This window comes from Phodopus roborovskii, unplaced genomic scaffold (assembly GCF_943737965.1).
Source record: "Phodopus roborovskii unplaced genomic scaffold, PHOROB, whole genome shotgun sequence".
In the NCBI taxonomy this organism is placed as follows: domain Eukaryota; kingdom Metazoa; phylum Chordata; class Mammalia; order Rodentia; family Cricetidae; genus Phodopus; species Phodopus roborovskii.
The window spans coordinates 10,345,972-10,359,398 of NW_026126599.1; the positions used below are offsets into that span (position 1 = coordinate 10,345,972).

General features: G+C 45.1%; 1 protein-coding gene across 1 annotated transcript in view; it reads right to left on the minus strand.

Annotated features, from left to right (window-relative positions):
- Mtus2 (microtubule associated scaffold protein 2) overlaps positions 1-13,427 on the minus strand; it is a 104,220-nt gene that overhangs the window by 72,747 nt on the left and 18,046 nt on the right. Inside the window, exons 2-3 of the mRNA XM_051205169.1 lie at positions 12,249-12,347; positions 6,306-6,517 (exon numbers count right to left, since the gene is read on the minus strand). Of these exons, the coding sequence (XP_051061126.1) occupies positions 6,306-6,517; positions 12,249-12,347 (311 nt within the window). The remainder of the gene's footprint in view (positions 1-6,305; positions 6,518-12,248; positions 12,348-13,427) is intronic.

Consider the following 13,427-nt stretch of genomic DNA (forward strand, 5'->3'; position numbering starts at 1 on the left):
ACTCTCTTGACTTATTTTCTAGTTGTTCTGTGAACATCCCAGAGCAGGGGTCTTTTGGGGGGATTTTTACCTCTTGATTTGAGGAACATTTTAGTATCTGAAGATTGTGCTGTGAAATCCCTCTGGCTAGAGTCCTACAAGGAAAAGCAGGGACCTCACTGCAGGGGTTGTTTCCATGACACACAGCTTTCCTGTACTGTCACTTCAGGGAGTGATCAATTTGCTTCACACATACCACTCCACTAGCATCTCCCACCACACTCCCTGCCGACTGACTGTCCTCACGGCTTCTTTAAGGCTTTCTTTAGCAATTTCACACAGAAGATACAGGCTGGAAGGCACACAGTGCTATGGTGACTAAGGGGGCTCCAAGGATCAGACTGCTTCTGCTTCTGGTTAAGTGTCCCTACTGATCAAGAACGTACTTAGGGGTGAGGGGAGTAGGAGGAAGGGGTGCCTGGAAGTGAAAAGTCCTTCAGCTGGTGGAATATGGCTTCTCTCTTGCTTACAAGGCAGGTATCTACCCAAAATTTAAAACTGGACTTGATGGTGACAGCAAACTGAAGATGGGAGTTTCTGTCCCACCTGGTCCCACATTCACTTTGCCCCAAAATAAACACACGGACGCTATATTAATTATAAAACTGTTGGCTGATGGCTAGGGCTTCTTACCTGCTATCTCTGCCTTAATTATTAGCCCACAACTATTAATCTATGCATTTTCATGTGGTCTTGGCTTACCAGAGAATGCCCGGACCTGTTACTCCTTTGGTGGCTACATGGCATCTCTTTGAGGTCCTTTCTCTCCTTCCTCTTGTAGCCCTGTTTATGCTTCCTGCCTGGCCAATCAGTGTTTTATTCATCAACCAATAAGAGAAACATATATACAGAAGGACATTTGCTCTAAGAAAAATTCTCCTTCCATCTTCTCTCTTCTGCTTCATCAGGTACCCTACCTGACTGAATGGGAGAAGAGAGCAGGTACTATGGGGCATTAATGAAGACACTGGAGATGCTCCACCATGAGGAGCGGCATCTTCACAGAGGAATGCTGTACTCTCAAACAGAGCCAGGGCTTAAAACTGTATTCAGATGTTAGCAACGGTGCACTAAGAACTAAGAGAGAGGGAGAGAACTCCTCCACCAGGGAGGCAGACACATATGCTCTGCTTTTCTCTCTGCTCACCTCAGATCTGCCGGCTCTCCCTACCCTTACACACACACACACACACACACACACACACACACACACACACATATTCCCAATGACTGGTCCTCCTCAGAATTCCTCTTTTCACTTGGTGTGTTGTAAGGGCAACAGGCCAAAGATGGCCTCAAGGCATTTGCTAGGAGCAGTATGCATAGCTATCCAGTTTTTACCATGTTCCAGCATTTGTAATTATGCTTCCCCCTCCCCCACATCTCACACAGAGCAGCAGTGTGGAGGCTGGGAGGGATTGGAGGAGGATTAATATATGGTACAAAGATACAGCTGTTGGCCCCATCGTGTTCTATATTGCCATCCAAGACCTGCAGATCTCCCTCCATGTCCCCAAATGTCAAAGATGACAGCTGTACCAGCTGGAAGAATTCAGTGAGAGCTAGAATGTCTCCAGGACCCCAGGCATGATAGTCAGCTGGATCAGAGCTAGGCTGTTATTTGGGAACCACACTCACTTTCAAGCTTTTCAAGCATTAGGGTTAGGGTTAGGGTTAGGGCTTCCTCAGGTCCTTTCACATGGCAGAAGCAGTCAAGCAAGAAAGAGCTTCTGCTATTGCAGGTGAAATATATTTAAAAAATTATATAGCTCTAAGTATTAACAACACACACACACACACACACACAAAGCTAGAAGAGTAGAATGCTGATACATTTTAAGTACAATGATGAAAATTTGGGTTTGTATTCCTTCCATACTTTTGTATTAAGAGCTTGTTTAATGCAAAACATTGCTTGTGATAAGGATCACTGTCTGGGCTGTTAAATGGAGTGACCATTAGAGGGTGCTACAGGGTAGCATTTGGAGGAACAACAAAAATGAAAGATTCCAGCTTGTCAGCGGGACCCTGGGAAGTGAGCCCGGGAGGGTCATATTCATTAGCACATCCCTGGAGGTTTGCAAGCATGTTTTCGGCAGGTCTGCTTGGCCTGCTGAGGAATATGACCGGCTGCAGGGGCAGAGCTGTTAAGAGTAGGCAGGTGCGAGGTTATGTTGGCACCTAAGTGTGACATCTTAGAATCCCTGGGCACCAGGTGAAGCTGTCAGAGCTGACAGCTTCCATAGCCATTCTGCCAGAACTGGGAGTCCATCTGAGCTTCCATGCTGTTCCCAGTGCTGAGAAGAATTTTCAATACGTCCTTTGAGACATATTCAGCACTTTCAGGAAAATTTTACTATAGCAACTGATTGGGATAGACCAGGCAAAACACTGTCTCTTATTCAAAATGCTTGGGGATGGACATGCTTCTGATTTTTTTCTTTACAATTCGGGATGTTTTTACAGAGTACATAATGAGTTGTCTCAGGGATCCAAGTCTGAACACAGAGTTCATTTAAGTTTTGTATGCACTCTTGAAGCATAGGGTAGAGGTAATTTTATGCAGTATTTTAAAAGTGCAACCCATCTTAGGAGCTCCAGTGTGGAATGTCACACTTGTGCCCTGTCAGTCCTCAAACGGTTTCAGGTGTTGGAACAGTTCAGATTTCAAACCAGAGATATGCGACCTGTATAATGACATCAAAGTACTCATCTCATGCACTCTAATCCTCTCCTGAGAGCAGAGCCCCTACGGCGGGCTTTGTAGATTTCCTTGCACTCACAGAAGATGGCTCTCAAGAATTTCCACAAGGTGCTTCTCGACATTAACTCTCTACATTTTCACAACGACCTTACAAAGAAGTAGCATTTGTCATTCCGAAGTGGAGAGAGCCAAGACTCAGGACAAAGAACCAAAGCATGTAGGCAGGGGACAGCACACACAACGAGGTTGCTGTTGCCATCACAGACAACGGCAGACATATGGAAAGAGAGGGCAGGGACCTGGTTAGGTTCCCAGAGGTACAGGTGGTATTTCTGCTGGCCAGCAATCTTCATTCCACCATACTTTGCCATGCAATACACTATGGCAGGGGTTCTCAACCTGTGGGTCGAACCCGCCCCAACAGGGGTCACACATCAGATATCTTGAATATCAGATATTTATTTACATTATGATTCATAACAATAGCAAAATCACAGTTACGAAGTAGCAGTGAAATGATGCTATGGTTGGGGGTCACCACAACATGAAGGCCTGTATTAAAGTGTCACAACATTAGGAAGGTTGAGAACTGCACTAGGGACTGCAAGAGTTGTGTGCTCTTATTATAATTGAATGCACAAAAATAGACTCTGTTTGTGGCTGGCTGCAGTTAGCATGCTTTCTTGTGGCTGCCCTCCTCCCACATAGGGACATTTTCCCCGTGGGAACAGTATGTCTAATTTCCCACAGGAGTGACATGGGTGCCACTGCTCCTTAGTCCCTGAATCTTGAGATAGCCCCGCCATTGGAGGCTATCAGGCATTTGCCTCTGCCTTTCCAGTGACCACCCCATCCATGTCTGACCAATAGGTTCCATATGCTAACGGCAAACCACACACAACACCGATGAGCTGTGGAAGCCAACAATGACATCAGAAGATTCTGCTTGTGTACTTCCCAACCATGCCACCCCACCACACCTTTTCTCCTGGAGCTTATTTAGAGGAAGATGGGTGATCAGAAATGGCCACACATGTGGCATGGATGGTGAAATCCCACGGATTGTTTTAGAGGCCTGTCTGGAGTTGATAGTTATGATTTATGGAAAAATCAATGAAAATCATGTTCACTGTCTGTCTTGTTGACTGACATGTCAGGCCTGGGCAGCCCCAGCGGTGGCGGTGGGGTCTGATGGAGACGCCTACACATCACATGCTACCCCTGCCGAGCTTGTAACTGAAGAGCCCTGTGCATGCTATGGAGGAATACAACTGGCAGTCAGCAAGGAGGTTTTCTGGGGCAGGGAGCTATAAAACTATGTAAGTGGACCCTTACTTGCTATGGTACTGTAAGGTTCAACTTGTAAAACACAAGACAAAATTTCAAAGGATCTCTTGGGACCCTGGGATGTGTTTACCCATAGGAAATGAACATTAAGACTTTAGTGTGACTCTGAGGAGGCCATGTGGAAAGATGACTCATAAGCTGGCAGTGTCACAGTGTAACTGTGGTCACCCAGCTCAGCAAACACCCTACTTCCTTTTTTTTTCTAACGAAGACTTGACAGTCCACGAAAAATCTGCATCCTACCAAAGGCAAACCACTCCTGTGAAACAAATGCCCCATGCTCACCATGGTGAGGCATGCCTCCCAGACACATCAAAAATGCATTTGTAACTTTTCTAGTTCGTGCAGGGATGGACTGTAGATACATGTCACTCTTCATTGACACCAATATGACCAGTCCAGAAAGATGGGAAATCTAAATTGGTCATTCATTGCTAGGGTGAAAGTTTTTAGCTGGAGAGGAGGCTGGGGTTATTTTGTAAAAAATGAATGTTTTTCAGTTATCTATGCATCATGTTGTTGCTTAAAACAATGGGTCACTAAGTGACTCTGTGCGAAAGCTTAAGCAAAAAAGAAAAAAGATGAGTGGGTTGATCCACTAGAGGTCAGGGAGGGGATAGAAGGGCAAAGAATTGCCCTACAATGCAGCTCAGGTGATTAAGGAAGAAGTCCATGGGCCTTGAGCAATTTAACGTCCTGCTGTTTTGTCTTCTAAACTAGCTAGAGTTTTAGGCACTATACTCTCCTATTTGGGAGGCGTTGATACCATGTTACCACTTGCTATATACACATGCCAGAGGACCCTGGTGTGGAGTGCAGAACGCTCACCCCTCCTTAGGACCTGGGTGTGGCTGATCCTCCTAAACCTCCTACTGACAAAGTGGGGCCTTGAGGAAGAATCTGTCTGTCTTACGGGAATGGATTAGCTCCTGAGAGAGCAGGTGGGCATTAGACATTTCAGTTGTTTGCCCTGCCCCTCCCTTCCTCTTGCTTGCTTGACCTGTGTGGTAGTTTGAATGTCCTTGGCTCCTGTAAGCTCACAGGGATGGCACTATTAGAAGATGTGGCTTTGTTGGAGTGGATTTGGCCTTGTTGGAGGACATGTGTCATTTTGGGAGCAGGGTTTGAGGTTTCCTATGCTCAGGATACTGTTCAGTGTCCAGTGGACTTCCTGTGCCTGCAAGGCAAGATGTAGCCAACACACTGGCCTGCATACCGCCATGTTCCCTGCCATGATGAAAATGGCTAAACCTCTGAAACTGTAAGTGAGCCACCACAATGGAATGTTTTCTTTGTAAGAGTTGCTGTGGCCATGGCGTCTTTTCATAGCAGTAGAAACCCAAGACACTCTGCTCCCTCTCTTCCTCTCCTCTGCATGTATGCTTGCCCTGCTGCTGTACACCATGAGGTGAAGCAGTCTGAGGCCCGCACCAGAAGCCCAGCAGGTGCTAGAGCCATGCTCTCAGGCATTCAGCCTCTAGAACTGTGAGGTAAAATAAACTTATTTTTTCTAAATAAACTACCCATTCTTAGACATTTTATTACAGCAGCAGCAGCAAAAAAAAAAAAAAAAAAAAAAAAAACAAAAACAAAAAACAAAAAAACAAAACAACAACAACAACAACAACAACAAAAAAAAAACAATGGGCATCATATTCAAATCTCTAAAATAAATGCTCATTTTCACCCTTAAGCACATCTTGGCATCCGGATGACCCCAGACATCTGGTGACAAGAAATGGGCATTCTGCATTTCTAGAGAAACAGTGTTCAGCGGAGATCCTTCTCTAGCCCATGCTGTTGGGCTTAGAGGAGCGTGACCCTCAGGCCTGCCCAGTGCATTTATCACCAGCAGCCAAGGGAGATGACCCCGAGGTCCTGTCTCCTTGTGGCCTCAGTCAAAACACCAGAATGTGCCCATGTCCTTTTGGAAATGCAAAGAAGCAGCATACACTTTCTTTTTCAAACATTTCCTCTTTGGGCCCTTTGTATGTATCCTTTTCTTTCTTTGTTGCCCACTTTTCTCTTTTGTAACTAAGGTTGTTTAGTTTCTTTGACCAGTTTTGGGCTCCTAGAATATTCTAGAATGCTGCAGGAGATTTCATATGACAACTCTATCCCCACACCCTAACAATTCACACACTTCCAATGATCATTGTTTTAGCTCCAGCACCCAAGTAGGTAAGAACTTTAGCATTCACAGCCATGGTCTCACCTTTGCAAAGAAATGCTGAGTGGACACAGCCAGGACGTCGAAGCCACGGATGGCCCTCTTCAGCTCCCCTCGAGCCAGGCCCAGCTGCCTGGCCTGCCACTCACACCTGTCCCTTAGTCGCTGGGCCAGCTGCCGCTCTGCCTCTCGGGCCTGTAGGTCAGGCTTGGGTGTGATCCCATTTCGAGAAGCAGTGGTCCTCTGTTTTGGGTACCCTACGAAGACAGAAAACAGTCACTTGTGCTATTCCATTCAACTGCAGCCTCTCACAGGAGCTCCCCAGACCCACGAGGAGAGGAAGGAACTCCCCTTGGGTTGTCATTTCAAGTATTAAACAGACAAAACAGGCTGGGACTCATATCATTTAGTCTGTTTACTGGTTTTAAATGTCAAGTTCATGCTTAGAAAACAGTAACTAACACACCACCAAATTTCTTTTGGCTTTCATTTCTTTAGGCCTACTTGGAGAGAATGAAGCAGGAAATCTATCTATGTATCTATGTATCTATCTATCTATGTAGCTATCTATCTATGTATCTATCATCTATCTATCTTTTTTCTTCTTCCTTCCTTTCTTGTTTCTTAGAGTGGATTTTTAATAACTTTATAAACTTTATTAGAAAAGCCTTGCAAATAAATAAAAGCATCAAACAGCAAAACCAGCCAGATCCACAGTCTATAACACATAATGAACTTAGAATTGGCATTCTGAGACAGGAGCTATGGGGCTTCACATTACATTTTACATTGTCTGTATTGAATCTATTTTATGTACCTACTGCCCTTAGACAAATGTCTACTGGGAAATGAATCCAGCATCAATTCGGGTAGAAGGCAGGATTCTGAGAATGTAGCGGCTCCTTCATTAGGACCAGAGAGTAAAGCTGCAAGTCCCTTTCTTCCCTGTACATGGCCCCTCTAGTGACCCTATTCTTCAATGTCAAGGTCGGGTGATAACATCTATTCAGGGGTGGAGTGGGAGCTTAGTTCCTACTGTGCTAATGTTTTAGGAGTCCCCCCAGTAACGCGGTTAAATAAGGATCAGGATAAACAAATAGTCCGAATAGATGTTTATTCAGGGAGAAATAACTTACAACCTAGACAGATGAACACCAGGAAATTCAACCCGATCCTCTCCTGTCCGAGTCACGCCAAAAAGAGAGCGCCTTTCCTAGCCCCCTCCGACCTCCTTCCACAGGTCACTCCGCCCATGGCTCCACCCCCAATGGGCGTGGTCAGTGCCACAGACGGACCATCTCACTACACCCCAGGGTTTCTCTGTGTAACAACTTTGGTTGTCCTGGAACTCCAGGCTGGCCTTGAACTCACAGAGATCCACCTGTCCCTGCACAACTGGCACCCACATAAATCTTTTAAAAACCTATATCATGTGTATGGCTGTTTTGCTCGCATGTATATATGTGCACCCCATGTTTGCAGTGCTCATACAGGCTAGAGAGGACATCTAACCCTCTGGAACTGAAATTACAGATGGCTGTGAGCCACCATGTGGGTGCTGGAAGTCCAATCCAGGTCTTCTGCAAGGGCAACAAGTGCTCTTAAGTTCTGAGCCATTTCTCCAACCCCAGCACCTACCATATTTAAAAGTATTATTATTATTATTATTATTATTATTATTATTATTATTGTCTTAGTTGGGGTTACTATTGCTGTGATGAAACATCATAGCTAAAAAGCAAGTTGGGGAGGAAAGGGTTTATTTGACTTATACTTCTCTAACACAGTTCATCATTAGAGGAAGTCAGGATAGGAACTCAAGGCAGGAACCTGGGGGCAAATGCTAATGCAGAGGCCATGGAGGGATGCTACCTACTGGCTTGCTCCTCATGGCTTGCTCAAGCCACCTTTTTATAGAACACAGGACCACCAAGCCAGGGATGGCACCAACCATCATGGACTGGGCCTTCCCCCATCAATCATTAATTAAGAAAATGTTTTACAGCTGGATCTTATGGAGACATTCTCTCAAGTGAGGCTCCCTCCTCTCCAGTGACTATAGCTTGTGTCAAGTTGACATAAAACTAGCCAGCGCTGCTATCATTACGTTAAAAAAGTTAATGCTACCATTGAAAGTTACTTTTAAACTGTTACTATTACTACATTGCTTTAATTCCTGTACTCACATTCCTTGTATTCAATTGAATGCATGCAGTCAGCTCATATTTCTCCTCTAGGGGTCACCCAGCGACTGACATCTTTGGCCAAGTCAGAGCTCTCCTGAGAACTTTACCTTTTGGAACCAACACAGTAAGCTTAACTGCTTTGTGACACTAAGTGACCCAGTGAAACAGCCCTTGTTTAGAACTCCTTGTTGGCTGTACCATAATTCTCAATCACTGTCAAGGCCTGACTGAAGCCCAGTCCCCAGAGTTTCCCCATCAGAAGGGAAACACTGAGAATTGAGGCTGGCTACAGCATTCTCTGTGTTTTCCTTTGGAAAGGGTTTGTGATCAAGAATCTCAATGGTGACCATGTCCAGAGAAATTTACAATTTCATCAATATTGAGCAAGGGTCCTTACCTCTAAATACAAACACTGACTTGCCGTGTTCTACACATATATGATTTTATATGCTAGGATTTTTAAGGTCCCAAAGACTTAATTCTTGTTATTGAATGTTTTCTCTGTGTATCCTGCAAGGTCCAATGGGTGATCAAGGAATCAGGCTCACCCTTGGCCTTCAGCCAACCACTTGTCCCAGAGGGACCAATCCAGGGAAGCATCCCAGGTCTTCTGGCTCCTCTCTGCCCAGGGTGCTTCCCATTTCCTCATACATGGAGCTAGTCTGTGTCTCCAGCACATCTCACAGGGTTAGCAGCTTGCCCTAAATCTAGACTACATTCCCATCATCCAAATCCCACCCCAGCCACAGTTTCTTTCAAGCTATCCTACCAGCTGCATAAATCAGGTTAGGGCAGAAGGAATCTGTGCTGACCACAATGACATGTGACAGCTTGGCCCCAGGGGAAGCCAGTAACTGGACATCAACATAAAGGTGAATGTCAACAGCTGCTTGCGTGCAAAGGCTGGGCTTCCAACAGTTTGCGTGCAAAGGCTAAGCACTGGGGAGGACACGGCGTTTGAAAATGGAAAACAAATATTAAAAATTCATTTGCAGCATCCAGTCACTACCCGGAGGAGAGACATAGTCCAAACAGGGTGATTTAATTGAATCTGGAAAGCTTATCAGACATAGCAACAGAGCTGTGCTGGCATCTGCACATTGATAATATGACAGAGGGCCAGGACCTTCACACTCGTAAACAAGGTGGAAGCAAGGACTGGACACAGCTTTGATAGCTTCTCAGCTGAAGGGAAAGTCCTCCGTGAACTTGGTCATTGTTCTAGCAGAGCTATATCCCAAGGACATGTGAGGAGTTCTTTGTGGACTTAAGAAGAGCTTTATTTTCATGAACTTTAACACAGTTCAGAAGGCTTTTCAAGATAGAACACTATTTTCCTACTTAGCATTGTTAGTTGTTTACCAGGAGTTGTCTAGTGTGCTGGGTTTTGGTCATCTTGACCCAAACTAGAGTAACCTGGGAGCAAGGGAAGCTTGTTTGAGGAATTGCCTTCATCTGATTGACCTGTGGTGATCACGCCTGTGGGTTATTTTACTGTCATTTTGCCTGAATTTAATTATAATCACCCTTGACTTCTGAGGAAGAGCGAGGGGCTGGGGTTGAGAGAATAATCAATTATACCTATATGTTGAAGTTTCTAGGCATCCCTAAACTGCGGGGCCTAGAGAGTTTCTTGCCTGGTCAGACAAAATTATAGAGCATTCTCTAAAGCCACGGGGACAGATGTTGTCACAGGGGGAACTTTCTGGCTTCGGTTCTAAGGACACTTCACCAGGATGCTCATCTGTGTCCTGTGTCTGATCCTTTGTAACTCACTGGTAAGTGGAAGGAGGAGCTTCCCTGAGAGCCATGAGTAGGCCCAGTGAGCATTGGCGAGGAGGTGGGGCTAAAACCCTGACACATTGCCTCTGGAAATGCAAATGGAAAATTCCTTTAGCAAACAACTCAGCACAGTTTAAAGAAGTGTAGTCAGATTTTTTCTTTGGACTGACAGCTCACAAAAAAACATGAAAGCCTGGCCTAGCTTAGGTTTGTTCTTACCTAGCTCTCATAACTTAAATTAACCCATATCTTTTAATCTCAATTTTTTAAATGTGGCTCAGTTACATTTACTCTGTGCTACAATCCTGCTTCCTCTCTATCTAGTGACCCCACCTTCTGCCCAGTGGTCTCTCCTTGCCTGGAAGTCCCGCCTATCTCTCCTGCTAGCTATTGGACATTCAGTTTTTTATTACGCAGTCGCAGCAATACATCTTCGCAGGGTACAGATATCTCACAACAGTTAAGCATATCATTACTACATGAACCATACACCCAGTGTCTTAGAGTTTCTACTGCTGTGAAGAGACACCAAGACCACGGCAACTCTTAGAAAGGCAAACATTTAATTGGATGTCATATAGTTTCAGAGGTTCAGTCCATTATCATCATGGTGGGATATGACTGCACAAAGGCAGACAAGGTGCCAGAGAAGGGGCAGACAGGTCTACAACTTGATCCACAGGCTGCAGAAAGTGAAGACTGTCACACTGGGCATGGCTTGAACATATGAGACCTCAAAGCCTGCTCCCACAGTGGCACACTTCCTCCAACAAGGCCACACCTCCTATAGTTCTATTCTCTATGGTCTACTGCTGCTGCTGCTGTTGGGCAGGTTTAGGAGGTGTGGCCTTGCTGGATGATGTCTTCACTGGGGGTTGGCTTGAGGTTTTAAAACCTCCCACCCTTCCCAGTGAGTCTTCTCTAAGCTTCCTGCTTACAGTAGAGCTTGTGAGCTCCTGGCTTTGTGCTGAAGCCACCATGCTGGCTGCTTGCTGTCCTTAAGCCCTGATAAATTCCTTCTACTAGAAATTGGCTTGGTTACCACCAAGTCCTTGCACAACCTCCAAGGATTTGGACCTGATTTGGGTGGCAAGGAAATGAAGAACAGACAGAAAGATGAATACACAGACAAAGAGTTGGGATTGGGTGGTCTAGGCTCATGGCTGGAGAAAACCGAAGTATCCCACAAGTACATTGTGTTTATTATATAGAGAGGTGGGGGTTATTACATCATCTGAACAAGGAGGTAGAGTTATTACATCATCTGAAGGCAGGGTTAGCTAATCCCAGCAAGAGCAATCTCAGTAGCGGAGCAGTCTTCAGGCTGTGAACGTCTAGAGGGAGAAAACTACGGTGGCAATTTCTTTACACAATCTCCCTCTGAGACTGAGGCACTGGGCCTTTGATACTCTGTGCCCATGTCAAAAGAACACACTTACACAGGACTTCACACCCTCAGGGCTTCCTCTGCTGCCTACAGGTCATGCTGTTTTATCACAGCATTGGAAAAGTAACTAAAACATTAGGGAAGCGGTTATTAAAGAAGACAGTAAAATGGTAATGTATTACATGATTCCACATATATGAAACTTTAGAAAACACAAAACTACTGTGACTGAATAGACCAGAGATAGAGTGTGGTAGGCTGGGCACATGCACCTGACAAGATCACCAAGCCATTTTGGGAGATATCATCCAAAGCTAGATATCATTACTTTCAACTTCTGTTTTACTTCCTTTTATGAAACACAACTTGAAGTCTAACTTCAAAATGTAGTCGTTTTTCCCAACTGAATCAATTTTACATGTTCTCATAAGAACACATATTCCTTTGCAAAGAAATCCTCCCATATATACGTGGCATAACATTTTGTTTTTATAAACAAAATTTGTGTCTGGTCTCAAATGAGGAAAACCGAGCCTGTATGTCAGGCTGACATGCGCACATTGATGGCCATTTGAACGAACTCAGGAGCAAACTCAGACCTCTCAAAACACCCCCGACCATGTGTGTAAGTACCTGGTGAGTGAAGCTTGGTGGAGGAAGCTGCTGTTCTCTTGGGAGATGACACAGAAGGTTTGTTAGCATCTGGGTCTTTCTGTGATTCTTTCTTCGTCCCTACACAGTTTGTAAAGAGGAACAGAAAGAGAGAGGAGTGGTTATGTGAGGCGCCATAACACAAGCTGCTGTGGAAAAGGCAGCGCAATAAAAGGCAAACGGAACAACAAGCAAGTCGTTGGATAATTTGTTACAGCCAATGCCCCTGCCCCTTAGTCTGGGAGAATGACACACTTATTTATAACAAAGGGAATTTAGTTCTAAGTGTCACCTGAAATGCGTCCAGTTGTCCCTGGTTTGATAAGAACACCTTTTACTCTGGTGGGCCCAGTACCCAATGACCTCACAAGACATCTAGAAAATGAAATTTTATTGTACTTAGGCACCAAGTTGGTATCCTGGAGACAGGGAAGGACAGAGTAGACAAAAATACCTACTGAGCCACGGGGGACCTCATCTGGCTCTAATTCATTTCCAGAGGTGACCTAGAGATCACTGACCCCCTCGATTGTAGCTGAGCCTTCCTGGAACTATCCAGCTCTTCTGGCAGGATGGATGGCCTGGGCATGGGTGTGATCTAGCGGCATGTGTAGACACCCCAGGAGATGACTGGGGGTCAGAGTGCCTTCTCTCCGCAAGCTGAAGTCTGCTCATGCTCAGTGTTGCTGGGTAGACAGCCATTGTCCACTACATGTCCACTCATTCCTGCTCCCTTGGGACAGTATATGTGTCACTTTCTCCAGGCCCATGCCCTGCTGGTGCAGGTGTGCAATTACTGACAGACACCTAAGGTCTTTGCACAGCAATCATTGTGTGTCTTTGTTTAACAGTGATCTAATTGCAAGCATGTGCATGGACAGGTACTGTGCCCATTTTTCTCCCCAGTGCGTACTCTTCATTTACTTTGCAGAGCAGCCCTTCCCCTGATATTTAAATTATGTTTTGCTGATTCTCCCTCTTCAAACACTTTAATGCCATCTTTCATTGCCTGTAGATATAGGTTTTAACATGTCTAAATATATCTACTCCCCCACCCCTTTTCAGCTCTGAAGTCTTGAGAACCTTATGAAAGGTTTATATAATGTGTGCCTACACTATGAAGATCTACTATGGCTGCAGGGGGCTGTGTCTCAGAGTCCT